The sequence below is a fragment of the Chelmon rostratus genome, chromosome 8, assembly GCF_017976325.1.
Source record: "Chelmon rostratus isolate fCheRos1 chromosome 8, fCheRos1.pri, whole genome shotgun sequence".
Taxonomy (NCBI): domain Eukaryota; kingdom Metazoa; phylum Chordata; class Actinopteri; order Chaetodontiformes; family Chaetodontidae; genus Chelmon; species Chelmon rostratus.
In genome coordinates this window covers 13419596-13445152 of record NC_055665.1, presented here as the reverse complement: position 1 = coordinate 13445152, position 25557 = coordinate 13419596, and the positions used below count along the sequence as shown (strand labels likewise).

The following is a 25557-nucleotide window of genomic DNA, read 5'->3' as shown; positions in this document are numbered from 1 at the left end:
AATTGCTAGTTTTGGTCTTTTAAGTGATTTGTTGGCAATGAATTTAGAAGAACTCCAGCCTTATTCTTTAATCCAGGTCTGCCCCGCCCCCCCCCCCCCCCCCCCCCCCCCCCCCCCCCCCTGTAATTCTCCTGTAGTTACAGATATCTCACCTCTCCTCTTTCCTTTTGTTCTGTTACTATGTGGCGGCTCATGGCTGATACTGTATGTGTAGTAGAATTGCAGAGAAATCATTTCATTCCCTCATGGAGCTGCAGAAATAAACCTTGCAGGTTTTGTCTTATTTTGGCATCTAAACGCGATGATGACACCTCCCACCTCATTCTCCACCGGACGCAGGCTAGATCACTTATCGACTCAACCCCTCTTATAACGCCAAGCTATTACCTGTGTCTCTAACTCTCACACACACACAAACAGACATAAAGCAGGTCTTTGATCTAGCTGCAGGCCTCGCCACCCCCAGGGCTTCATTTAGGAGTTGTCAGAAATCCCTTCACTCACAGATGACAGTAAACACTATTGGCATGTGCTTCTGTGTGCAGAGCAAATGCATCTCGACCGCACCCCTGCTGCCTTCACTCCCAAAAAGACACGCACCTTTACCTTTACTTTACTGCTTATAACACTTATTGGGTAATTCTCTGTAACGGTGGGATATAAACAAAAGCATGTCTGTCTTAGTCTTATTTGCATACATGGTTTGGTTTGTGCAGTTTGTCTGTTGGGGTCTCCATGTGTACCAAAGGCTGAAAGGTTCCATTGTGCTGATGAAATGTTTGCTTTAGAGATAAGGCGGCACAGATGAGACATCGATCAGCACTCATTAAACACCTCCAACTGTGCTGACACACACAAACACGGACAGAGGCACGCATTCACAGCCACATGAGCATGTCCAGCTGACAAACACAGAGCAATGTATTTAAGGTCTGAATGTATTTGATCTCATTCCAGCCTCTCATGCATTGGTTTCCTGCCATGTGAGCGACTCCCGAAGCTTGAATTGACATCTGACTTTAAATGCTTGTTGTCAGTAGACTCACCCATTAAGCTGTGACACTGCTCTCTCTCCATATAGACATGCCGACTGGCCAGGGCCTTAAGCAGTGATTATGGTGTTGGGCAGTGGGAGCTGGGGGCTGCACCGTCATTAGTCTGGTTAATCAGAGCCTTGCTCCAGGTTAAGCTCCGCAGCCTCAAGAGAGGGGCTGATGAGCTGAGAGCCGTGCCCTGCCTACAGTTCTCGGGTCTGGGCTCCAGCAGCTCCCCTGGCCCCTGCCTGTTCCAGCCAGTAATCTATAACTCTCCCCTGGAGCACAGCGCGGAGGCTCAGCCTCCTGGACAACACTGACACACGATGCATGGTAATGAGACACACACGGAATGACACACTGTCACACACACCTGTTCGCACACACCCACACTTCCCACTGATGCAGCGTTAGCAATCATCACTGAGTTTCTATGAGTTTGCTCCGCTCTAGCTTCCAAGAGATGGCTATTATGCTCAGTCGCACTCCAAAAAACAAGTCCCTCCGTGTCTTGCCAGTTAGCAGTGACCTTGACTTCATGACCAATGTGATTCAACATCTAAATGCTTAACTACACCTATCCATGGAGTGCAATAATAACCAGCTCAGCAGAATAAGTGTATAATGAGCACAGGGACTGCTGGGTTTTCAAACGGGAACTACTCGGACACATACACACTCATACACAAACAAATTCCCTTGGGGCCGTGAGGGTCTCAGCTCAGCAGGGACCCTCCAGAGAAGTGTATTTGAGCCAAGCCCACCATTGGCCAGCATGCTATATCCCAGTGTCCCCTGTGAGCTCATTAGCCACAATCAAAACCACTTCCCTATGTCTACACTACATGGTCCATCCATCGCCACCCTGCCACGCACAAATTACACTCTCCATCAGGACCAGACGGATCGGTGTGTGCGTCTGTGACTGCAGGAGTGCATGTGTGTTTAAAGGACAAGTAAGGTCGGAGAGTCCCCCTTGAGCCCCCGACATTTCCCAGCGGGCTTTGCAGACCCCGGCAGAGCAGCAAAAAGTGGGCAGATGCCGACAGGAGAGGAGACGAGCGAGGGCGAAAAGCAGGTAGAAGGAGGTTAAGAAGTGTGTTTCCAGGTGATGAAGTGAATGACCAGGTTTCAGTTCAGGGGCCCCTGTATTTCTCTTCTGCGCTGTGTGACCCAGATGGGCGGCGAGGGGGAAAAACAGGAAGGGGGGTGGGCGGGTGGGGGCAGAGAGAGATAAAGAAAGCGGTTTTTCATTTAAAAAATGAGCGTATGCTGCACACACACAGGAAGGACCCCAGAGAACCACAGAATAGGATGAGACAACAAAGAGCCCCATCATCAGTTTAGTGAATAGATCTGTCTTTCTATCCCTTTTATCTCCGTCCGCTCTCTTTTTTCACCATCGCATCCTCTCTTAATCAGCCTCTCATTGTGCCATTAGCTGAACCTGTAGTCTTAATCAGAGGCTTGGCGCAGACATCATTGCTATCCACTGCCCTTCTCACACACCCACACACACACGCACACAAACACTAAATAAACACATTTTAATGCGACACCAATCATGTCATCTGCTCAATGAGCCTTCCTCCCCTCCCTCTTGTTGCCCACAATCCAAACATAACACATGGGACGCCTGTCTCGCCCGTCCATCAGTCAGCCAACACACTGCCGGCCTAAAAATGTGTGTGTCTGTGTCTGTGTGTGTGTGTGTGTGGCTTTTTGGTATGAAACCCAAGGGGAGGGAGAATGATTTTAACTCAGTAACCTGAATCACCTCCTATCCCAAATCTTTGCTGCATGAATACTGTACGCACGTACACACACACACACACTTATGCATGTCAGTGAGTGTGTATTGATAATGGCCATTAGCATATTTATGATCATTGCCAGCCTCTTATTGTTTGCACGCTCCATTAATCTTCATCTGCTGCCTGCCGACTGACAGCTCAATCTAACAGGCCATCACTGGGTACTGGGCACACACACACACACACACACACACACACACACACACACATTAAGATTGCATAGTTGCACATAAAGCATACTTGCATCAACAATTGAGGGGCATTGTCTCAAACATGCAGACACACACACACATTCACGCAGACAGCATGATTGACACTCACCCCTGTGAGTGTAATCACCGGAGGTTATCCTCCCCAGCTGTGTGGGGGTCTGCTCTGCGTATCCTGCGCAGTGCCGTGGAGTCGTACCCGCAGGCCAGCGTGAGTTCCTCTGGGCCATAGGTAGGCGATGGTACCCCTTGATCAGGGTGCACCAAGCCAGCCTCTCTCTGTGCAAACACCCCACAAATGCACTGTTGTCTTTCTCAATCCTCCATCCTCATCATTATAGACCCCTTCCTGTGGTCGCCCTGAGACCCATCAAAACTACACTGAACGCACCACTCAGGCCAACGTGCGTGAAGAAACAAACGAGCATGTTTTTTCATGAGCATGAAAATCAAAAAAATGCACCAGGTAAGCAGCAAACTGCAGCTAAAATATGTGTTTGTGTGTGTGTGTGTGTGTGCGCGCGTACATGTTAATGTGATGACAGCACACGTTTGCAAGGAGTGAGCGCTCGTGTGATGTGCACTCAAATGTTAATGTGTTTGTTTAAAGCCAGTCTGACTGACTAACTCACAGCTGACTACCGGGTGAACGAGCGCTGGAAGAGAGCCAAGTTCAATGGGAGGTCTGTTCTCCTGTTGCCTTTCCCTCTCCCCCCCGCATTACCCTGCTGCTCCAGGAAGAGCAACCAGGCAGCCAGGATATCTGTGTGTGCAAATCTGTGCGCATCCAGACGTTATGTAGGACATGAATTTGAGTGAGCAGATGAATGAAAGCAGAAAGTTCATGAGATCATATCTAAATTCACCTATAATAATAGTAAAGTGAATGTTGTGGCTTTCTTTTTGAGAGTTAGATGTGAATTCAATGACACTTTCAAGTCAAAGATGGTGCCAGGAAGCAATTAGCTTTTTTCTGACTCAGCTGCTTGTAATTATGGCCTCAAAGACATGACATGAAGGCGGTACAGGTCGCTAGCTAGCTATGCCTTAAAGCTCTGAGTGGTCATTTGTTTCTCCAACCGCCAGAAAACAGACACTGGGTGCGAACCCAGACCTATTTGAACCGCTGATCGATAGTGAGCAGCGATTCAGAGGGTCTGCAAGCAGGCTAGATTAGCCTAGTTTAGCATAAACACTAGAAGCGGGTGGAAACAGGTAACTTGGCTCTATTTCATGTCAAATATACCCTTATCAACCCTTTCTCGATGAAATATCAAAAGACATCCTTAGGTTTTAAGGATGAAATTCTTGATGAAAACAGGTTATCTGTCTGTCCAGCATGTCCTTTCGGTGCCTCATCTGGTTGCCTGGAAACCTGGACAGGACTCTGTGATGTCATCGCTCGCAGCTGTTGCTCGCTGAGTCGCCATATATTTCTAATAGATGTTTTCCATTCCAGTGTCCATTTACCCTTTATAAAACTAGTTAACTTGTTATGCAGATAGTTTGCCTTAAACACTCTTACGACCACGTGTAGTCTTCACTTCTAGGCGGAAGGATGGGTTTGGGGTAGCGATGGAGTGGATTTTTGATGTCTTGAGCCTTGCGAGTGTTCAAACATTTCCGGGTTTTGCCTTCAGCTTATTTCTGGAGTTGGGATGCGGAAAAGTGACACCCAGGTAAGAATGTGAGGCGTCAAATAACACACAGACCAGAGAAGGTACGTGTTACAGTACGTCACTGCTTCGTGGAAACTTGAGTGTATGATGACTAAATCTTACCAATAAGTTGCATATCTGTGCATCAGAAGAGTGTGTTGAAGCCATGTCTTTTCTCGGGATCTGACTGCACCCCGTGAATGCTGGTAGACATTTATCCACAACTTTACATCTGAAACAAGACTCCTTGCATTTCACGGACGAACCTACAGTGAATTAGATGACGTCCGGATGAAATCTATGGACTCGTTTATCTCCAAGCTATAAGATGGTTTAAACCACAACACACAGGGTGGAGCAAGTCGTAATGCTTCTCTTTCCTGGGCCATAAAGCTATTTTTATAGAGGCTATCTATAATATTCCACTATCACAGATTATAGAAGTTTTATTGTAATCTCCCACAGAGAGAAGAGTTTTATGTAGCTTTAGTAAATCATCCCTTTCCTCCGTGATATCAGCTCCTAATACTGTTTGCCCCGCGTGAGTGTAAGAGTTGTGCAGTGTTAACATTTATGAGGTGTAAGCTAATATATTTGAATAGTTTATGGAAGCAGTAAAGAGTGAAATACATAATTTGCTAACATGTACCATGTAAAACAGCTCTTTAAAGATGAGCTGTGAATACAAATGCAGACTTTGTATTGTTTAAGCATATTCTATCATTCGTGACCAGGAAGGCTCCTTCTCCTCGCTACATTCATCCAGCACAGCTCCTCCTGTTTAAATGTGCAAAAAACATTTAGAGCGAGAAGGAAGGAGATCTTATACTATCCCGATGCATCTTCACGCCTCACAGAAAACTGAAGGATATAATCGTGTCGGACCTGTAATTTTGTCAATGGTCTTTCCATTGATCACTGATTAAAACACCTTTCTCAACATCCAAGAGAAATGTCATTTTATATGTTTGTGTTTGGTAAATTAGGTTGAAAGAACAAAGAATTTAAAGAAGAGAGATTCATTCTACCTATTGGTTGTAAAAGATTACAGACATACACTAAACCTGCTTTTGCTGCTGACATATATTCAACTCACACATCTCACTTTCCTGTTCATATTTTGCATCGGCTGTACAGTGTGATTCATCTAACTGAACAAACTCACACCGTTACACACCTGAGTTATGGTACACATTTGCACGTGTTAACCGTCAGACTTTATCATTTGTACTACTGCTGCACAGTGACTCGTATTGCACAGTCTTAAAATGCTTATATGTATGTTTTGTTTTAACCAAGTTAAGTTAACTAACTCTCCTTTTTCCCCCTTTTTGACTTTTAACTATTTCTAGAAGGCAATCAGAGGGCAGCAAGTTCAGAATTTCATCGCACAGTGACAATAAAGCTTTGAGTTTTTGACTCTGGGAAAAGGAAAATTTGTATCGTGTAACTACTGAAAAAGGATGGTTGTTATTTTTATCTTCGTTCTTATTTTTCCTGCTAACCTTTTAGCCACATGGTGAATTCTTTATTTTGTTTTGAAATATTTGCTTTGTAAAGTGACTAATTGATGGACTTCTATGAAGAAAACAAACAACCTCAGACACCACACTGAGGGCAATTTATTAGAAAACACTTGAGGAATTAAACATGGTAGGAAATAATGGACTTGTTTTTGATAAATTGTCATGTGACCTCTTGGTACATTAGAGTAATTCAAAGCTGAACTACTGAGCTTCTGATAAAAGTCTTATCGTAGTGTTTATTTCTTATTCATGACCTCCAGTTGGAACTCAATGGAAAGGAAAGTTTGCTCACATTTTGTTTGATAAAATCTTGCAAGACCCTCACTAACAAAAAAAGAAAATTCACTTTGTTTAAATGACTTGTAACAATTTTAACCCTACATCACTCAGTTCATTATGTTTAAATTAACATAACACACACCATATGATGCACTAAACACTATCCAGTACTTGCATTATGCTCAAATCTCTAACACATTTCTCTGTTTCGGGGCGATGAGTCCATGACCTGGTTAGTGTGCGGAGCTCAGATTGATGCATTAGCACTAACTGCGTTTCTCTCATCATCAGCTTCATTTAGCCCATGATTAACTTCCAATCATAAAGCGTGATTAAAAGTCAGAGTAAAAATATTCCATACATGCTTAATATTCCACTAACAAGGAAACCAGCTCCCAAACTGCCAACAAAATAGATATACACCCATAACACGCACACACTCCCACATACATCTCTCCTTTCCTCGCCTGAAAACACACACCTAAACATTTCGCGGCTATCTCCCCCACACCTCGGTGCTGGCTAGGTGGAATTAGAAAACCAACCCCGCGGTCTCATTAATTAATTAAACACCATGTGCCGGTGGCACCTGGGTACCGGTTATCACTGCCACTCAGACACACCGTGATCTCAATAACCACCCCACCACAGGGCACTGAGAGAGTGGAGGCGGGGGTGGAAGGGGGGAGAGGGGACATCGATTCTTCTTTCACAACTTTGAGGTAAAGACAGTTCCTGTTAGGAGCGAGGAAAACAGGGAAAAGATAGAAAAGAGACTCCATACACCGTCTTCCCGGGTGGACAGTAAAGTGGGACACACACTGAATGGGGCCTGAGAGTGTTTACTGCTGTGTGTTTTTGTTCGTGTGCCTTGCCCTCCCTTACAGGCTCCACGGGGCCTTTTTATCATCGTGCCTAGTGGGGCCCCTAAATCACTGCAGCAACGCCCTCCTCATCATCTACTCTTAATACCTCTGCGTGTGGAAACACTGCAGTAACACACACACACATTTCTACCAGTTCCCCTTGTTTAAGAAATGTGTTCTTACAGAAATGCTAATGTGGTTTTCATTAGGTTATGAAGGAAGCGCCACATTTAGCACATTTGCTCTTTTTAACGAACTGTGGACCACAGAGCTCATCTAAAACAATCTATGTTGACCTCACACATCATCTTAAAATATGTTTTATTCACAACTTTCTGTTTCAAATGTTTATGTTTTTATCTGTTTCATGTCTAGTGTGGCCATGAGGTTTGTTGTTGTGTTTTTATGCGGATTCCTTCAAGTATCTAATTTCTTATCTTTCTTTATACGAAATATTATCGACAAAGTATCTGTCTATTATTGGATGCCCAGGCATTAATAGACCAAACAACCCACAAAAAAATGTCACAGTTTTAAATATATAGACCTGGGATTTTCCGGCCTATACAGATCCTGAATTTTAAATGAAAAAATAAATATATACACATTTTATTAATCCATTTACACACATCAAAAATATGAGGATCACTAACATAAATTGACTGAGGTCTATCAATGATATTCAAAATGCTAGACCTTAGTATCTATTTCAAATTAAATCATGGCCACCTGCACTAATTGGACCTATAGGGACAAATAATTTTCAGTCCTGAAAAACAAGTGGTGCCGCTGTTGGTTTCTTTGCATTTCAGCTTTTGAAATTGACTCTCAAGAAATATCTGGATCAATATGAGAGGTGGGAATTGAAAACTTAATGCAGTTGAGCCACACATTTTAAATGAACAGACACAAATATCAGAATAATTTCATTTTTGAGTGATTGTCTCACAGTGCCTGCCTGAACCTGAGATGACATAGATTAATATGGTAACACATTAGGCTGCCTGGCATCTTGAAACACAGTTACAGTAAAGGCTACCGATGAGTAATAAAAGCGTTTCAACTGGTTACAGCAACTAATAATTGGAAAATCCACTTCAGTCCATCTGTTGAGCTCATCTGAAAGCATCAACGGACCTTTTGGGAAACGGGAACAGCATTTTTTCCCAAATGACAAGCCGACAGGTGAGCATTACTTAATATATCCAGAAATGTTTAACTTGCAGCAGCACAGCCAAGCCAAGTATGTGCATGCTCATGTTTGTTTTTCCAGTTTAAGAGTCGCTATTAACAGACACATGTTCCAGAGTGCGAGGTATTTTCTCAACATAAGAAATTCCATACCATAAATTAAAAGTATATTTTTATTCCATATTGACTTTAGTTATTTTAAGAGCTCCATCAATGCTGCAGCTGAGCGTTATTTAGTGAATACTGTCTCACTCATTCACCTCCCTCCAAAATAATTTCCCAGATTTCCATAATAAATATAAATTCTTCTCATTTGAAGTCAGTGAAAATAAAGGATATTTTGTACTGCTCCAACGTCAGTCTTTTTTTCTTTAGACTGATCAGAGTGGGAGACAAGAAACTGGACTTACTTGTTTTCCCCATAATTCTGAGAGGGAACATGACACAGAAAGCCTGTCGCAGCTTCCTTCATCAACAGCGTTACGGAGATCAAACAGACTCCTGGAACTTGAATCAGGGTCAACAATGAGCACAACCTGGTTGCATCTCCACAGGAGATGATGAGGAACTGCTGTGAAGCAACAGGAGCTCAAATGAAACCTGATGAACTTCAGCAGTGAGCATTCGGCCACATCTGTTCGATACGGCCACGCTGTGTCCAAACAGGCAGGTTCAGCAACACCTGATTTAAAGCTTGATGTTGTGGTACATATTCATTCTATAGCCAAACAGCCTGTAATTTAATGTTCTAATTGTTCATTTACTCTTTTTTAGGATTCCCTTTAAGAAAAAAAATCGAACACCTAAGGATACAACTCAAACTCTGCAAATGATAATGTAATGGACAGAGACAAACTTAAGATCTTCTGTGGTGACTCTCACTGTGTTAATGAGCAAAAACAAAACTCCTTCACTGCTACATTGTTTGAGAGTGTTTCACTTAACAACCCATGACACAATCAAATCTGCTCGATGAAAGGAAAAAAGGATGGCACAACAGTGACAGTGGATCTGTGCCTCCATGCTCACCCCCAAAATCCTTAGCAAACTCTATTAAAGGCCAAAAAAACTTACCAACAAAGCAAACCCCATAAGAGTCAGGAAACTATGTGTCCTCTTGTTTATTAAGACTTCAGGAATGTCAATAAGAGCATTTCTATACAGTAGGAGGGCTGAGGAGGCCAGCGCACAGACACAATGACCTTCTGCTATTCTCCTCGTTGATAACGACCCAGACAAAGACACACTGCCCATCAGCCAGACCTCTAATAAAGCCAAACACTCTCTATCATCTGCTAATAACCTCCACGCAGCAGCAAGAGTCATGGACAGGCCAGCATCTTCTGAATGCGAGGAGGGGAACAAAGCTCTGGGCGGACAGGAAGTAGTGGAAAGCATCCTGTTTATCGATCTGGGACGTTGCACTGTCTGATGGCGCACAGCAGTAACTACATTCTTCTTCTTCATCCCGCAAACACACAAAGACAAAGAGTCGTAGAAAAGCAAGAAAAAAAAAAACCCTTCACAGTGCAAAACATTTCACTCTAACAATCAATCCTGTTGGTACACTCATTTGCTAGACTCTTGGTTGCTTCCCTGCTACACATGCAACATTACACACACACGCACACAGTTGCAGGGGTGGTATTTTTCCAGAGATAGGGTAGGTAAACTCGTTACTCTTTTCTTAATTAGTACAGAGATTCCGTCCTTTTTTTCCCTCTCAGCAACCCCTCCAGGGGAATGCTGATTGATTGTCCTCATAATACCCCACCCCCCACCCTAGCCCTGCCGCACATATACACATACATTCTGTGTTAGAAAACATCCACTTCAACTGTCTGCAGACCCAAGTTGTCAACAGACAATTCACAGTTCAGCAGGGGATAATTTTTCTGCTGTTTCACTCCCGTCTCCTGCTTCTCCTCTAGCTTTCCCCTCACTGGCTCAGCCTGACAATGTACCCGTACAGCTGGTCTGAGAAGGCCTGAAGAGAGAATTTATCTTGCACCCTCCTCCTCCCAGCCTGTCCCATGTCCCTGCGGAGCTGTGGCTCCCTCACGAGCCTCTCCATGGCCTTAGAGAAGGCCTCTGCCGTGGGCTCACACAGGAAGCCCGTCTCCCCGTCTGCCACGCTCTCCAGGGGGCCCCCAGAGTTCACCGCGATAACAGGGCAGCAGCAGTACATGGCCTCTATGGGAACTATCCCAAAATGCTCTCTGCTCGGGGTGTACAGCACGGCTGCACTGCCCTGCAGCAGCGCCACCTTCAGCGAATCAGAAGGGGAGCGCAAGAAGGTGACACAGTCCTCCAAGTGGAGCTGGGATGCTAGCTCTTTCAGTTCAGTATAATGTTGAACGTTCTCAGCAACTCGGTCATCGTAGCCCCCCGCCACCACCAGGTGAATGCTTGCTCTCTGGCCTGACGGAAGGCTGCTTCTCAGTGCTGCAAGAGCCTCCAGAGCCAGCCCCAGGTTCTTCTTTCTCTCGTATCGGTTCAGAGAGAGAAACAGGCAGGAGGCTCCCTCGGGGAGCAGCCCTTCCAGGCCTTGAGCCTCAGTAGACGGCTGGTCAAAGGTACGTGTGTTGAGGGAGGGATAGAGGACATCTGTCTGGACTCCTCTTAGACCAAGAAAGGTCTCCCTGAAGATGCCTGCGGTGAACCGGCTGTTTACCAGAATCTATGAGGAAATACAGAGATTAGTTCATAAGGATCTCACATAAATTACAACCGTTTTAATTCCCTATGAGTTGGATGACAGCCTGCGGACTTTGATTATCCTGAAGTCTAGACTAAAATCGAAATGTCATTTCCTTTCTATCAGGGCCCTGAGCCTTTACAACAGCTTGCCTGTGGAGATCAGGCTGTACCACATTTTAAATAATCGCTGAGGTTCAGTCAAGCTGTTAAAAATAACATACTTTGCATTTTGATTTATTCTATAGCTTGAGTAGTTATCAAGAGCTAAACTCAGTCAGGAATAGACACACCTCACCTCTCTAAACCTGTTCAAAGGACAGTTTACACAGAAACTTAAAATGCATTTTATTGTCCTCTCATCTGTAGCACTATTTATCCAGAGTTGCTGAGTTCTGGAGATATCAGCTGTAAAGACATCTGCCTTCTTTTAAACATAACGGAACTAAATGGCACTCAGCTTGTGTTGGCCAAAAAAAAAAAAAAAAAAAAAAAAAAAAAAAAAAAACATTAAAAACACCCATACTTAAAAAAAAAAAAAAATTATCTGTGCAGAATGGAAACAAGTATCTGCTCATGGACACGAGGCTCAGTGTCCTCTTTGGCTGAACTGTAACATTTGCGTTCCCCAAATCATTTTGGACCAATATTATCATTACCATATCTATGTACAAAACATTTGGAAAAGCAAGAGCGGATAATAAATAAACAACACCCAAAAAAGTTTAAAGACAAAAGTTGCTAAAGGAGTCCACTGAGGACCAACTACAACCATAGATCAGGGAAAAGTCATTTAGGCTTATGTGGTGCCCAAAACAGGTTAGGTGCTACGCCTAAGCCAATCAATATAATTTATTATATGTACATAAGTATGTATCTCTGAGATTTTACTGTCTGGTGCTAAAAGAAACAACTATGTGCATCAGGATCAGCTTAAATCCATAATCCTACACATCATTAACAATCGGGGCCCTTAAAACACCACACATGAGGGACCCAGGTCACATCATCAATGTCATCGGGAAGCAGCCAGACCTCAACCGTACCATATCAGCCATGCCGGTGGTTCGCTCCTCCAGCCAATCAATGGGAGCGCGGTAAAGCTTCTTCAGGGCCGACTTTCTCTGGGTCAGCAGCTGGTCTGGGAAGTGACAGTAAAACAAAACCTTCTTCCTGTGACGGGACAGTCGCAGCACCGGAATACACACTGACACCTGGAGCAGAGTGAAAGGGGTGTGAGCAAAAACGTACATATCTTTCCTATAGAAATCTTTCCTGCTTCCTGGCTAATCAGAGGCAAATATGGCAGTACAATAAAATAAACAAATAAAACACTAGAAAGTAAAGAATGTATAACTTAACATTAAATATGGAAATACTTTCTATAACGGAGCTAAACATCTGGTAATATAAATTTATGCTAAATATATATCAGATACTGCATTAATACTAAAAAAAATGGATCCAACATAAATAGAAATACAACGACAAACACTGTAAAAGCTCTATGTGCGCATGACATGTTATGGTTGACTGCAGTTTAATCATTTAGGAAGTGAGGCTTCTGCTAAGTCCATATGAATAAGGAGTTTCTCTGTTCTGTAATTATTTGCAAGAGAAAAGTGGTAATACCTGTGTGTATATGTGTGCAAGACATAACAGCCGGAACAAAGCAAGGGAGTGTCCCCTTCATGGTATGGTATAATTACAGGGTGTGACACAAAAAGGGACACACAAAGACACAGGTCATTGTTAATAATGGAAGCTATTCTCTGAGCAACAGACACAGATGTGAGACACAGATGGCTCAGAAGGACTCAGATGAGTGACGACCAAAAACACAGGAAGTCCTGGTATGATAAAACTCACTTGATCACAGAAGATGACATCGTACTCCAGCCCGCTGAGGAAGACCAGGTACAGGGCCACATAGATCATCCTCAGGTAGGCACAAAGTGCATGCAGGTAACCAAAGACACTGGTGGGGAGCCAGTCACCCACACATACCTGTTAAAAAAATGATAGAAACAATCAAATTGTGTTTGTGTGTGTGTCAAAAAAAGAAAAACTATCACAGATTCTGCATCTTACATATACTACTCTTTTTACAATATTATGTAGTAAGGTCTATGTTAACATACCACAGGCAAGTCCGGGTTGAGGGTCTCAGAGAAGCAGTGTGTAGGGTCATAATGGGCTGTCCAGATCTGGACGCTACATCCCTGAGTCTTCAGAGCGACAGCAGCATCAACCACCAGTCGCTCAGCTCCACCAATGCCAAGGTCTGGATGGAGGAACACCACCCGCGCCATCCTGCACACAAGAATGAATCAAGTTCAAATTGAATCTGGAATATATATATCCGTACAAGATTATGCTAGTTTGCAGACAAGGTTCAGTTAAATATCGTGTACATCACTATATTAAATGGACAGATAAACTGATGAGCACGCATAGCCAGTAGACAGTGCAAATAATCCCCAAATCGGAAGAACAATGCGTATATTTACAATATCTTAACATATATTTTCGTGGCTGCCTTAAACTGAGATACATAAAACCAGAGATTTAGTTCAGCACTCTCTGACGACAATATAGGAAACTTCTCAGAGCTAAATTGTTGACACAGTTGAAGAATTAGTCATTGTGGTTTGCACCATGATTTAACTTTTACTCCATGAAGCACTTTATGTCATGATGGTCTAACACAAACTCCCTGGCTTTCACAACGTCCCTAAATACCCTGCCATCTACTATCTTATGAGAAAAACGTCTTGCTGGAACTGAATAAGTCAAACTGACAGCAGGAGCACACGAGACTTTAGCTTTTGGGTTAGAAAAGGTACGTGTCTTTACCTTGCTAATTTAAAGTGAGATTGTATACTGGCCCATGCAGCTAATGAAATTAAGCCCCGTTGTAACTTTGCGGACAGTTGCCTTTGTATCCGAAAACCACAATGAAATCTCAGTATTATTTAATTTCAATGCAGTTATGTTTACCTGGATCTCCTGACTGCCTTGTCCAAGTCTGGAAACCGGTAATTATCCTTGTCTAGATGCCCGTGGCAGCAAGAACAACTCTTGAAACTCTACCGCTTGGGCGCCATGTTGGCTCAAATCAACCATCGTTATCAGGCCAGTCACGCTTCATGTTGGAACCACAATGGCGCCTGTTTCCTTGATGCAACGGACGCGCTTCCTGTGAGACACGTCTCCCTCAGATTTAGGGCGGACTATTTATTTGCCTTTCAATTAAACTACAAGTTCAGAGCTAAATTTAATAAATAAAAAAAATGTGTTGGTTTTTAAATTACATTTGTATTGCGTTAGTTAAAAAAAAGCGCCTAAAATTTTATTTAATTCATTGTTTTTGTGGTGAAAGCGATTAGCCGGTCAGGCTTCTGCTCGGTCTCCTGCGCTGGTCTTGTGTTTTGCAGTCGTGTCCTTTTTAGACAAGCGTCAGCTTTGTGAGACCTCTTCTGAAGTTTTGACCAATTCACGCACCAACTGCCTGCTGTTCATTTGACGTGGACGTCAGCTTGAAGAGAGGCTCAGGGTTTCAACTTGCATCGGAAAAAATACAACAAAATGGTAAGATATTTACCTCCATCTGAAACTGTTCTATCGAAGCCAATCAGCTCTATTGCATTCATTTAACGTGAGACCGGAGATAACGTTTTGCTATCTGTTAGCTAGCTTGCTAACGTCAGCTCATCATTTGTGGACGTGGCTGTTTTTCAGCAATTCAGACACTCCAAAAACATGTATTTTGAGCGGTCCCAACACTGATTTAATCAGCCATATAGACCAATGAACACATTAGGTTGAGACTATTACCACCAGAGAGAAAATTAACTGTGTGGACCAATGGTCAAGGCCTTTGCCATCAGTCTCTCACATAACGTTACGTTAAACACACTTTAACGTTTCCGTTCAGATTCAATTGTAAGATGTTCAAGAATAATGTTAAATCTATTTATCTGCATGTTGTAGGTTGGTTTTAGCTGTGTGAGTGAGTGAGTGTGTTAGAGAGAGAGAGAGAGTGACAGAGATTTGTCAATGCAAATAATATACCATAATGGACTTGAATCATGTTTATGTGTGTTAATGCTTTTGTTTTTCTTCAGCCTGGACCAGCAGCAAGTGCAACTAATGTTGGGGCATCTAGCCGTTCCCCCAGCAAGACAGTGGCTCCCCGTGCAGCAGGCTCCACAGTTAGACAGAGGTACACACACACACGCAATCTATCTAACAATCTAAGATTTATTCTACACTACACTTTATCCAGTAGACAGATTGCCAAAGTTCCCAAAAGCGCATACAGATGAGTGACAAATTAAATGAAATAAAAGCGTGCAGTACCGTAATTAATGCAGATTCTTCCATGCAGTACTAAAGGGCTCACTGAATTGTTGAGGAGGAGTATGAAAAGAATCTGAATTATTTGTTACAGTCATCATTAACAGATTTCAACCCAATAGAACCACAATAGGAAATTTCGGTCCAACTTGCTGGCAAGCAGAAGTCATTAACAACCACAGTTCATCACTCCAGCAGAGTTCAGAGACATAGAGGATCCATGCAAGAAGCAATGAAGCTGTTGGATGTGACTCATGGTCTTGACTGCATACTAAGACCCTTTTCCTAGACGCTTAATGTCTTTTTTTTTCCATTAAGTCATCACAGTACAGTATCAGTATGTTGGCTAAAGTAGCTATTGAACACCAAGTTATGTCATGCAATATAGATAAGTTATGCAGTCATCTCGACCTGCACACAGTTTCCATAATTATTTTCCCCAAATACCCCCAGAATTGCCCCCCGCTCATGTCATCATACTATACAGAGTGATTGATGATTTTCAGACAGCCCTTTCCTGTATCTTTTTGTTTGCCCTCCATAGATTAGAGCATAAGATCGATGTTGTGCTGTGGGCTTAATCAGTGTGTAATCAGAGGCTCCCTGTTACCTCTTTCATTATTACCCATTACTATCACCCTCTTCATTACCTCATTAACCTCCGTTTAATCTCATCATGAGTGAAGCAGCCATGAATCTCTCTGCTCTCTCATCACTAGCTACTGTATTTAGTTACATTCAATATACAGGGTATAAGTTTTTTTTAACTGTGATGGTTTCTGATCAAAATATACTGCTGGATGAGATAAAGTTCCCTTAATATGTGTCCTTCTCTGTTATCATTTTCATGTTTTCCTATATAGTAACTAAGAGTTACTAGAGTAACATGAAATTTGTTCTATGGCGGAAAAAGTTTAAGTTCAAATTGGTTGTCCTGTAAAGCCTTCGATAATGAGATATGTGGACTTACTCTAACACTTGGCAGTGTTGATATATTCTTGACTTGTTGTGTGTGTGTCTGTGTGTGTTCCACAGGAAAGCTACCAGCAGCGGTACACGCAGCGGCGGCAGGACCACAGGATCGGCAGGTACTGGTGGCATGTGGCGTTTCTACACAGAAGACTCACCAGGCCTCAAAGTGTAAGTGCAGTTTATAAAAGTGGTTACACCACCCCACACACACAAAGTCCAGAAGACAGGAGCATACACAGTCGCAAACAAATTTAGCCTTTGACATTTTTAACTTTGATCCACTCACAAACACAAATTCATTCACTTTTCTTGACACTTGTGCTATCATTAGTGTTATTTATGTTCATCAGGTAGAATAGGAGGAGTGTTTAATGGAAGGAAATTGGACAAACGTGCCTCTCTGGTAAAACAAATCCTCTCTGAGCGGTGGACCAGCTTGATTTAAGTGCGTGTGTCTATAGGCACACACAAACACACACGCAATTATGTGTGTTAGGAAAGTGTGCATTTAGAAAACTCTCAACTTCCTAAACTTGTATTCAGCTGCATCCTCACCCCTAATATTAGAAAAAGACGTCCTGTCTCCTGGCCATAGCTGGCCGTGGTTGATCGATGGTGCTGTGGTGGTTATTGAGTGCGTCTCTCCGGCAGTCGAAGGAGGGCAGACTCGCCATACAGTGTTGTATACTGAGTGTGTGTTTGTTCCTGCGTTAGACGCTGGCCTCAAAGCTTCATTAAAGGATCCACTCTGAAAGGTCAACTCAATTACAGCCTCCTGACAGGGGGAGGAGGGGGCCACTGAAGAGATGGTTGGCATGGCAATGCTGCTACTTAGCCATGCGCCCCCTCTACCCCACCCCCCACTCCGTCCCTCCTTCAGCAATGAGAGCCCCTCCTTGTTTCCGAAACTCATCAATAAAATCAGCCGCTCCACCAAGACTCTCGCTCTGGTCGTGGTTACAGGAAATCATGGGATTTTCTGTGTGTCTGTGTGTGTGTATGTATGTGTTAATCGGTTTATCTTTGTTGTGACAGCGGCCCGGTGCCGGTGCTGGTGATGAGTCTGCTCTTCATTGCTTCGGTCTTCATGCTGCACATCTGGGGGAAGTACACCCGCTCTTAAACCCCACCTGATGACCTCTGACCCTGCGCCTCGGCTTCTTAACACATTGCACCTGGACCAAACAACAACTGAACAACAACCTTCATCCCCTAGTTCCCTTCTCCACTATCACTACAACACACAGACACGCAAACTGGATTTTTATGCAACCATTTCAGTACATGATCTTCACCTGGACAGATGGTGGTATCCACCTTGTTGCTTTTGTTCAGCCCGTGTCTTTAAGATCGGATGGGGTGAACAGGAGGAAGCCATGCTAGCCCACCTCAGACGCGATGTCTGTGTATGTGGCCCTCCCTACAAGCAGCAGCAGCAGCGGCGGCGGCGGCGGCGGCGGCGGCGGCATGTTCCTGCCACTGCTGCATGAAGGTTTAGTGCTCAAGGACATTGTTGTTTTCAGGCCTAGCAAACATTTCTTCATGTAGCCTGAATTGCTTTTTTTCTTTTTTTGTTAACAGCATTTGTACAAATGTGATTGTAATATTGTACAATAAAAACACAAAAATCAATGTGTGTGTTGAAATTCACCCTTATTTTCTGAAATAATAACCCTGTTTTGTGTTTGAGGCATTTCAAGTTGAATGAGCCTATTGAACCATATTTTCAGTGACACATGAGGCAGCGTTTTCACTTGGAACCGTCTGTAAACCACTACCAGACTAACGACAGCTGTACATCTAGCCACAATGCCTTTTAGAAACTACAAGAATATTAGAAAGGAGAACCACAGAGATGTTACTTGGAAGTGTTTTCACTGTGGAAGTGGTTTCAGTGTGATTGACAGTTCACCTATTGCTTCATGCGTGGTTTAAACAAACTCCAGCTACTTACAACTTATTTGAGGTTTTAATCGTGTCATCTTATGGCTCCACATGTAACAGGATTGCAGAGCACAAACTGTACAGCATCTATATGAGCAGAAATGCCCAGACTTGTCTATACATATGTGTGCCAGGTGCTTTCAATTGACGTCTGACTGGTTGAAAGTGTTAAATTTTCAGTATGCATACCGCTGTAGAGGTTCAAAGGCATCAGCCTGCAACATCGGCTGCCCCGGGCTGTGTTATCACCACCTGTACAGAGGCCTTTTTTTGCTGTTTTCAATAATTACTGACAGGCAGAATTAGTTTTTGAAATGTACAAAGTGAAGTCTCCATAGTGTCAGATGATTATGGAAAGCATATATATAATGCACAATAATAGATTTTAATTATTAATTATTAATATTATAGATTCATTCAAAACAAATTTTATTGTCAAGTTTGGGCCAAAACAAAAAAAAACCCGTAATTTGTGCTGATGTTAATGTAAAGGCATTAAAGGAATACTGTGTGCACGTGTGTACATGTTTCCTGTAAAATCACAGAAAGACCCATAATGTGCTTCATCTGAATTTATTTTTCCCAGGTGTTATTTTGTGTTTTCCTGAGGGGGGCGCTACAGACTATTTTCTGGATATCAACTTGAAGCCTGTCCTCACTGAAGGAGGCCGATGAACACATGCTCTGTATGGTGATTTTTTTTTTTTTTTAACATAGTCAAATCATTATAACACTGTGTAGTGTAACATGTTTGTAAAAACCACACTCAGCTACCACAACATAATCATCTGGTCCGTTTGATAATACGTGCTACACAAGCAAACCTATTAAAGTGGACTCCTTTTCAATGATCTGAGTAGAATAAAAGTCAGTGATGAGAAACAGCTTCAGATTTGATTTGTCCACATTAAGTTAAACAGTGTGGAACCTTTAGCAGGTTTAATGACACGATGTGCACAATGAGGGCTGTGAGCTGCTGGCCGGGTGTTTTGTAGTTGCAGAAGTAGTTCTGGCCCGAACTGCATCACCAGGTAATCTGTGTTGAATATGAAATCACCAGCTGGCATGGCTTGTGCTTGTGTGAGTGTGTGTGCGTGTGTGTGTGAGAGAGAGCTTGTACCTTGTGTTAAACGTAGCATTCAGATCCTGTTCATTAATTCATTCTGTTGCTATGGCTCTGCTTTCCCACAGGCTTCCAGTGTTCGTGGCAAACTCAGGCACTCCTGCCACATCACTCTCTCCCTCTGGTCCCTGACACACACACACACACACACACTGAGATACACTCACAAACTCCACGGCCCAATTCATGGTGGCACAACACGGCAGTGAGCCAGAATAATTCAACATAACAATTAAATATGAAGGAGCCGTGGCGAAGCTGTCCCTCTCTGTTCAGGGCTGCGCAGCATGTGGAGCGCTGTGACCCTCAACACTGCTGCAACCTGTAGTTCCAAACTCCTCTTGACACGTCTATGTAAGTCAACTCAGGGTTTCGTCAACGGGTAGAAAAGAAGTAGATTTTTTTAAAATTTCTTTAATGCTGAGACCACAGTCCTCAGTCTTTATGTTTTGGACAGACAGAAACATCGATAACGCTCTTAAAACACTCAGTATGTAAGGATAATATATGACTTTTATATAAAATATTTTCCACTTTGAGTTTTACTCTGTGTTGTGTTAAAAGTCCTGTGACCTGAAACACCTGTCCTAGTTAGTTTAAATGCTGGATTCTTATCCTGAAGAAGGCAGTTTGCCAAAAATGTTATCTTTAGAAGCTGATAATCATTAAGTCAGAGGTGATGTTGCAACTTTCTTCTTCTTTCTTTGATGCGCCTCACTAAAATAGGTGTGTGTTTCCTGTAAGTCTTGAGCAGTCACTCAGTACACATTATTCATACGGTGTGAGGTTGAGGAAGCATGGCTTTCATTCATAGTTATGCTCACAAAACGGCATTAAAGGGTCCGCAGCATGAAATAACCGTTTTTAAATTACATGAGACATATGAAGAGAACAGGAGGTGGATTCTACGCCTGCTCTATGTGAACAGTTCTAAAAACCCTGCTTGTCTTTCTTTAAACCGGAATTTACAACTGACTGATTTATTCCCTCTGCAGATGAGATTATTAGATAAAAAGTGTCTTGATGCAAATTCATTTCCGCTACATCAAAGGAGATTTCATCGGCGTGCTTCGTTCAGTTACGAGTCAAACGAAGAATTTATTTCTCTGTGCTACATAAATCATCCTGAGCATCCACGAGTGAGACAACGTGGAAAGAGAGAGGGGAGTGAGAGAAAGAAAAGCTTTCAGAAAACCATATCCTGTTAAGAAACCACACGCTTTTACAAGGGATGGTCCCTTACATAGAGAGAGGTGTGCATGCACATGCGCACACACACACACACTTGAGGAGTATTGTAAATAGGTCACATGTATTTTCTGTTCTACAAAACACGCGCTACTTTGTGGTTTGGTACAGAGAAAAGAAGAAACTGTTTTAGTCAGGCTATCTCTCTCTCTCTCTCTCCCTCTCTATGGCTATGTCACTCTCTCACTCATCCATCACACTCATGTTTGTGCCCAGAGACGTTCCGCCCTGCAGGTAAACACATGGGTGCAGCAGAGGGCTTGAAACTCTTCTTTCCTTTTCAAAGACGATGCAGAATACTCCTTCTTCAGAGGAGTGTGAGTGCCCAGTCATGCGCACATGCATGTTGAGTATGTGTGTGTGTGTGTGTGTGTGTGTGTGTGTGTGTGTGTGTGTGTGTTTTTGAACAGATCACACGGTCGGTAAAGCGTGGAATGAATGGACAGGCGGGTGGAATCGATCCATGAACACTGACCAAGTGAATCCTGAGGGATGTCCCACAAACTGAGGGCTGGTTAAGGGGACGTGGGGACACCTGTGGCAGGATGCACACTGTGAAATGGTCTGACAGGTGTACACAGGCCCATCAGCAAACCAGATTCAGTTACAGAGACCTGCACTATTGTAGTATCTGAAGAGATGGCAGTGGTGGAATACATGCTCAGCTCCTTTACTTGAGTAAAAGAAGCAATACAACAATAAAATACATGCAGTTTAAAGTGAATATAGGTACACAGCATGAAAAATTTCTTTCTTTTCCCAGGAAAATTTTCCTTTCAAAGTGTTACATTACTTATTACGATGTGTATAATTTAATTAATGTGGTGGTCAGTGTGACGCTAACTGTCCATGTTATATTCTCCTGGGTAGATGAATCAATCAGGGGGATGCATCATATTTTGTTTTGCTTTTATCATACTTTAAAAAGTATGAACTTCTATTTTAGAGTTGCACTCAAGTAAGATTATGACTTTTACATAACAGCTTTTCCTAACAATAAAGGCTTTTTCTCACTTTTATTTCTAGCTTTTTCATAGCTACTTTCTCTATTTATGTACAGTATGTATTATTTCTTTTACTCTGAACTTCATGCTGTTAATGCTCTTTATGTCCCCTCTCTGTCTTTTGGGCACCTCACTCTGGAAAGCCCTTTGTGCCATTTAGCTTAAAACTAGTCTATAAATAAACATTCAATATTGTCATTCTCATTATTAATATTATCATTACTACTTTCTACAGCATCATAAGACCAGTGATTAATCAGTAGCATAGCAGCCTATTGGTGCAACACTCTGTTAATGGCCAGTGATCAGTAGCACTGGCTGGTCTGCTGAGAGGTGAGAGCTTGTTCACTGTAAAATAATCTGACTCCGCATTCTGCCATCCAGACCACATGGTCGCTGTCATATAACAGTATGTGGGTCAGGAGGGTCAGAGGGAGCTGGGACACTGTATGTGTGTGTGTGTGTGTGTGTGTGTGTGTGTGTGTGTGTGTGTGTGTGTGTGTCTGCCAGCCAGAGGCTCCCTGACCTTTCTGGACTTGGAGCCTCCTTCTGAGAGAAATAAGAGAGCCAAAGCTGAGTCTGCATCAGCTCTCTCTAACTAATCCTCTATGTGAGACACACTCACCTCGTGCTTCAGGCAGTAAAAGTGTGTAGCCCATTCCCTCTACAGAGAGTGTAACTGTTATAGGAAACAGACCATAGTCTGTTGCACGTTCCAGCAGAGTTACTGTCCCATATTATTGGGTTAAAGTTAAAGTTAAAAAAAGATCTATGTGCAATGTTTTCATTTTCAGACATAATGATTTACATGTTAACAATAGAACATGCGCAGTGACAAAACTGTTTTCCGTGTCTTTGGTAATGTTATTTAAACCATTATTGTAGTATTTCTATCTACAGTACATTAATACAAGGTGCTCCATTGATGAATATACTGTATTATCATCAATTCTCTGATCAAGTATTTGTAGGTGGCATGTCTACACTGGCCATTTCCCGCACCATTCACAACAAAATGCACAAATGACACCCATTCAAACAGATGACGTACTTTTAGATAAGCAGTAAATTAATAAGGAGTGCAGCATCTTCCGCTTTTTTTCCAAGACATTATGATGTGTGATACTGTGAAAGAGGTGTGTTTGCTGGATGTGTAAATAAGCAACTGTTTGCTAACAAGTTCGCTGTTTCAGCTCCGAAGGTGATGATATGTCAGTGCTGTGTTCACAAACTTCTTCTCCGAAGACTGTCACTGCAGGTTTAATTTCAAATTCCTTCAGCAACTGTGTTTGGCAGCCTAATGTCATACAGCTGCCAAGCGTGCGTGTTCTCACTCACTCACCCTGTCGTTGTCAGTCACCATGTTCACATTTTTTACATGTTTTGTGAGGTTGTTTACACAATGCTGGCACTCACTTTCATGCCTGCTCTGGATATTGAAAGGAGAGAACAGAGCAAACATCACATATTATACCTAAAACAGGTTTATGATAGATTGCAAAAATAATCTTTCAATTGGAGTGGATAAAACTGACTTAAGAACATGAAATTCATACCATGAAATGCTGTTCGGAGTTCCCACAAAAGCAGAACATTTCCATCAGTTTGAATATAAAACGTCTACTGATTTGTGCGATATGCAAAGCATTATTTGAAAGCCTGCATTTAAATTCCATTTTTTATACTAATCAAACAGAACATATCTAGGAATCACAAAAAACTTAATTACTGGTTTCTTAAAAACAAATTTCTCAACAAATGTATAAGATCCAGTGTATTACGTACATCAAGATAAGACCTACAAGAGGCATAAAAAACAGGCAATATCATATCATCGGAACACAAAGGACGTAAAGAGACAAAGGAAAAAAAATGTAAAAACAAAAAACTGACAAATGAGACTAGGAGCTGTTTAAAAATAGATAAGGCGAATAGAAATGGAAATTGAGATCATGAAGAAGCATCTAAAAGCACAAAGGAAATAAAACAAATACCGACAGAGACAGTTGAAAGAAATAGAGGCAAGAGGTAAAACAAAGAGAGAAGAAGAAACACAAGGTGCTGGAGAGAGATATGAATAACTACAGGAAGATGGAAACAAGTGGAGACAGTCGATGGTGGGAGAAAACCAAAAGAAATTGAAGAGGTCTATGGTGATGTGCAAAGAACTAAAAAGAATGGAACAATGTGGAGGCACAACTAAAGACAATGAGCGCTGAATAAATCTCTCAAGCAGCGTTAGAGGAAACCAAACACAATTCACCTTCTTGTTGAGAAGACAGTAAGAAAAAAACACAGACAATTAAAATATTAAAATATATCACATTATGTTGTTAAATGTTGTGTAACCTGAGTGAGTTTATTGTGTGTGTATATGCGCCTTAGTGTGTGTGTGTACGTGTGTGTCGGTGGGGGAGGGTAACGATAAGGAGAATCCCGGGATGGAGGCCACGTCGGTCTCTGCAACCTTTTCACAGACAGCCCCACCCGTCAGCGTCAGCGACAAGGCCACGTCAGGCCTGGTGATGCCCCGTGTGACTGCCACAAGCATGCAGGGCCAACTGGGCTGTGATGTCACGGGCATGTGTCCCCCAGCCCCCACCTGACCCCAAAGCCCCCTCACTCACCGCCAGCCCGCAGCAGAGCGGATCAGACTGGACCATCAGGGACACGCTGGACGCGGCTGGACTCGTTTAAGGGGGGAGCGAGGGGGGCTGAGGGGGTAGACGCCGCTGGACTGAGTGTCTCAGGTGTCAGCCTTGTGCTTTCTAATATTAAAGACACTTGGCCTGTGTGTGTGTGTGTGTGTGTATGTGTGAACCCATGTGTTTGGAAGTGTGTTGTATATGAGCAGTGTATTTTTAGTTGACTGTATTTTCCACTCCTTGTGCAGCGCTCCAGGGCAGCGGCTGAGGGGGGCCGGGCGGGGGGTTGTGCAGTGAATCTGGGGATCACCTGGCTCTCATATAAAAATGTTGCTCAATAAAATGTATTCATGTAGTCTGAAAGACATTCTGAGTATGCTCTCAGTTTATTTTACAACATAATTCTTTGCAAATAGTAGCAATATTTGACACATTCCTTTTACATTACAGCCTAAAACAATGTTGAGCTTACTCATTTTCATTAAGTCAAACATTATTGTACATTTGAGCCCACATTAGTAGCAGAAATAGACCAAACAATGACATACACAGTCTTTCCTTGTAGGTTTTTTATTGAGGATAGAGCCAACAGGTTTTATCTCTTAATTTCCCAGGCAGATTTATCTTATTTGGGGGGTCGTTCATCCTAAATCCAATACTTCCTGAATTACGTAAAAATAAAACAATATTCTGAGTCCTTTCTTCAGAAGTGCAGAATGGGATGAAATAAAATGTTCTTTGATTGTCAAATGTATTACTTTGAATGCTATGTGTGGGTGTGTGTACATATTACAAATGATTGGGTGTGGAAGATAGGAATATTTCCTCCATTGTTTGTTGCTTCATTGAGGAATGCCAACATCTGGAATTTTTTCCTCGCTCTCACCATGCCAATGGGCTCATAGGCTACAGCCATGGTGGTTTTGTAGTTTATGATATCATAATCTTTGTATACAATGAACAGCAGAGTTGCGGTGTTGATGAATGG

At 42.6% G+C, this 25557-nt stretch overlaps 2 protein-coding genes across 2 annotated transcripts; one reads left to right on the top strand and one right to left on the bottom strand.

Moving 5' to 3' along the window:
* Positions 1–7592: 7592 nt before the first annotated feature.
* On the bottom strand, positions 7593–14402 carry alg2 (ALG2 alpha-1,3/1,6-mannosyltransferase). The gene is made up of 5 exons (XM_041942891.1): positions 14275–14402; positions 13416–13587; positions 13144–13281; positions 12321–12488; positions 7593–11257 (listed from the first exon to the last, which is right to left on the bottom strand). Exons 2-5 carry the CDS (start codon positions 13584–13586, stop codon positions 10517–10519), a joined length of 1218 nt encoding a protein of 405 aa, XP_041798825.1. The 5' UTR covers position 13587; positions 14275–14402; the 3' UTR covers positions 7593–10516.
* A 325-nt stretch (positions 14403–14727) lies between these two features.
* Positions 14728–18237, top strand: sec61b (SEC61 translocon subunit beta). The gene is made up of 4 exons (XM_041943112.1): positions 14728–14865; positions 15402–15499; positions 16669–16773; positions 17641–18237. Exons 1-4 carry the CDS (start codon positions 14863–14865, stop codon positions 17726–17728), a joined length of 294 nt encoding a protein of 97 aa, XP_041799046.1. The 5' UTR covers positions 14728–14862; the 3' UTR covers positions 17729–18237.
* Positions 18238–25557: the final 7320 nt, after the last annotated feature.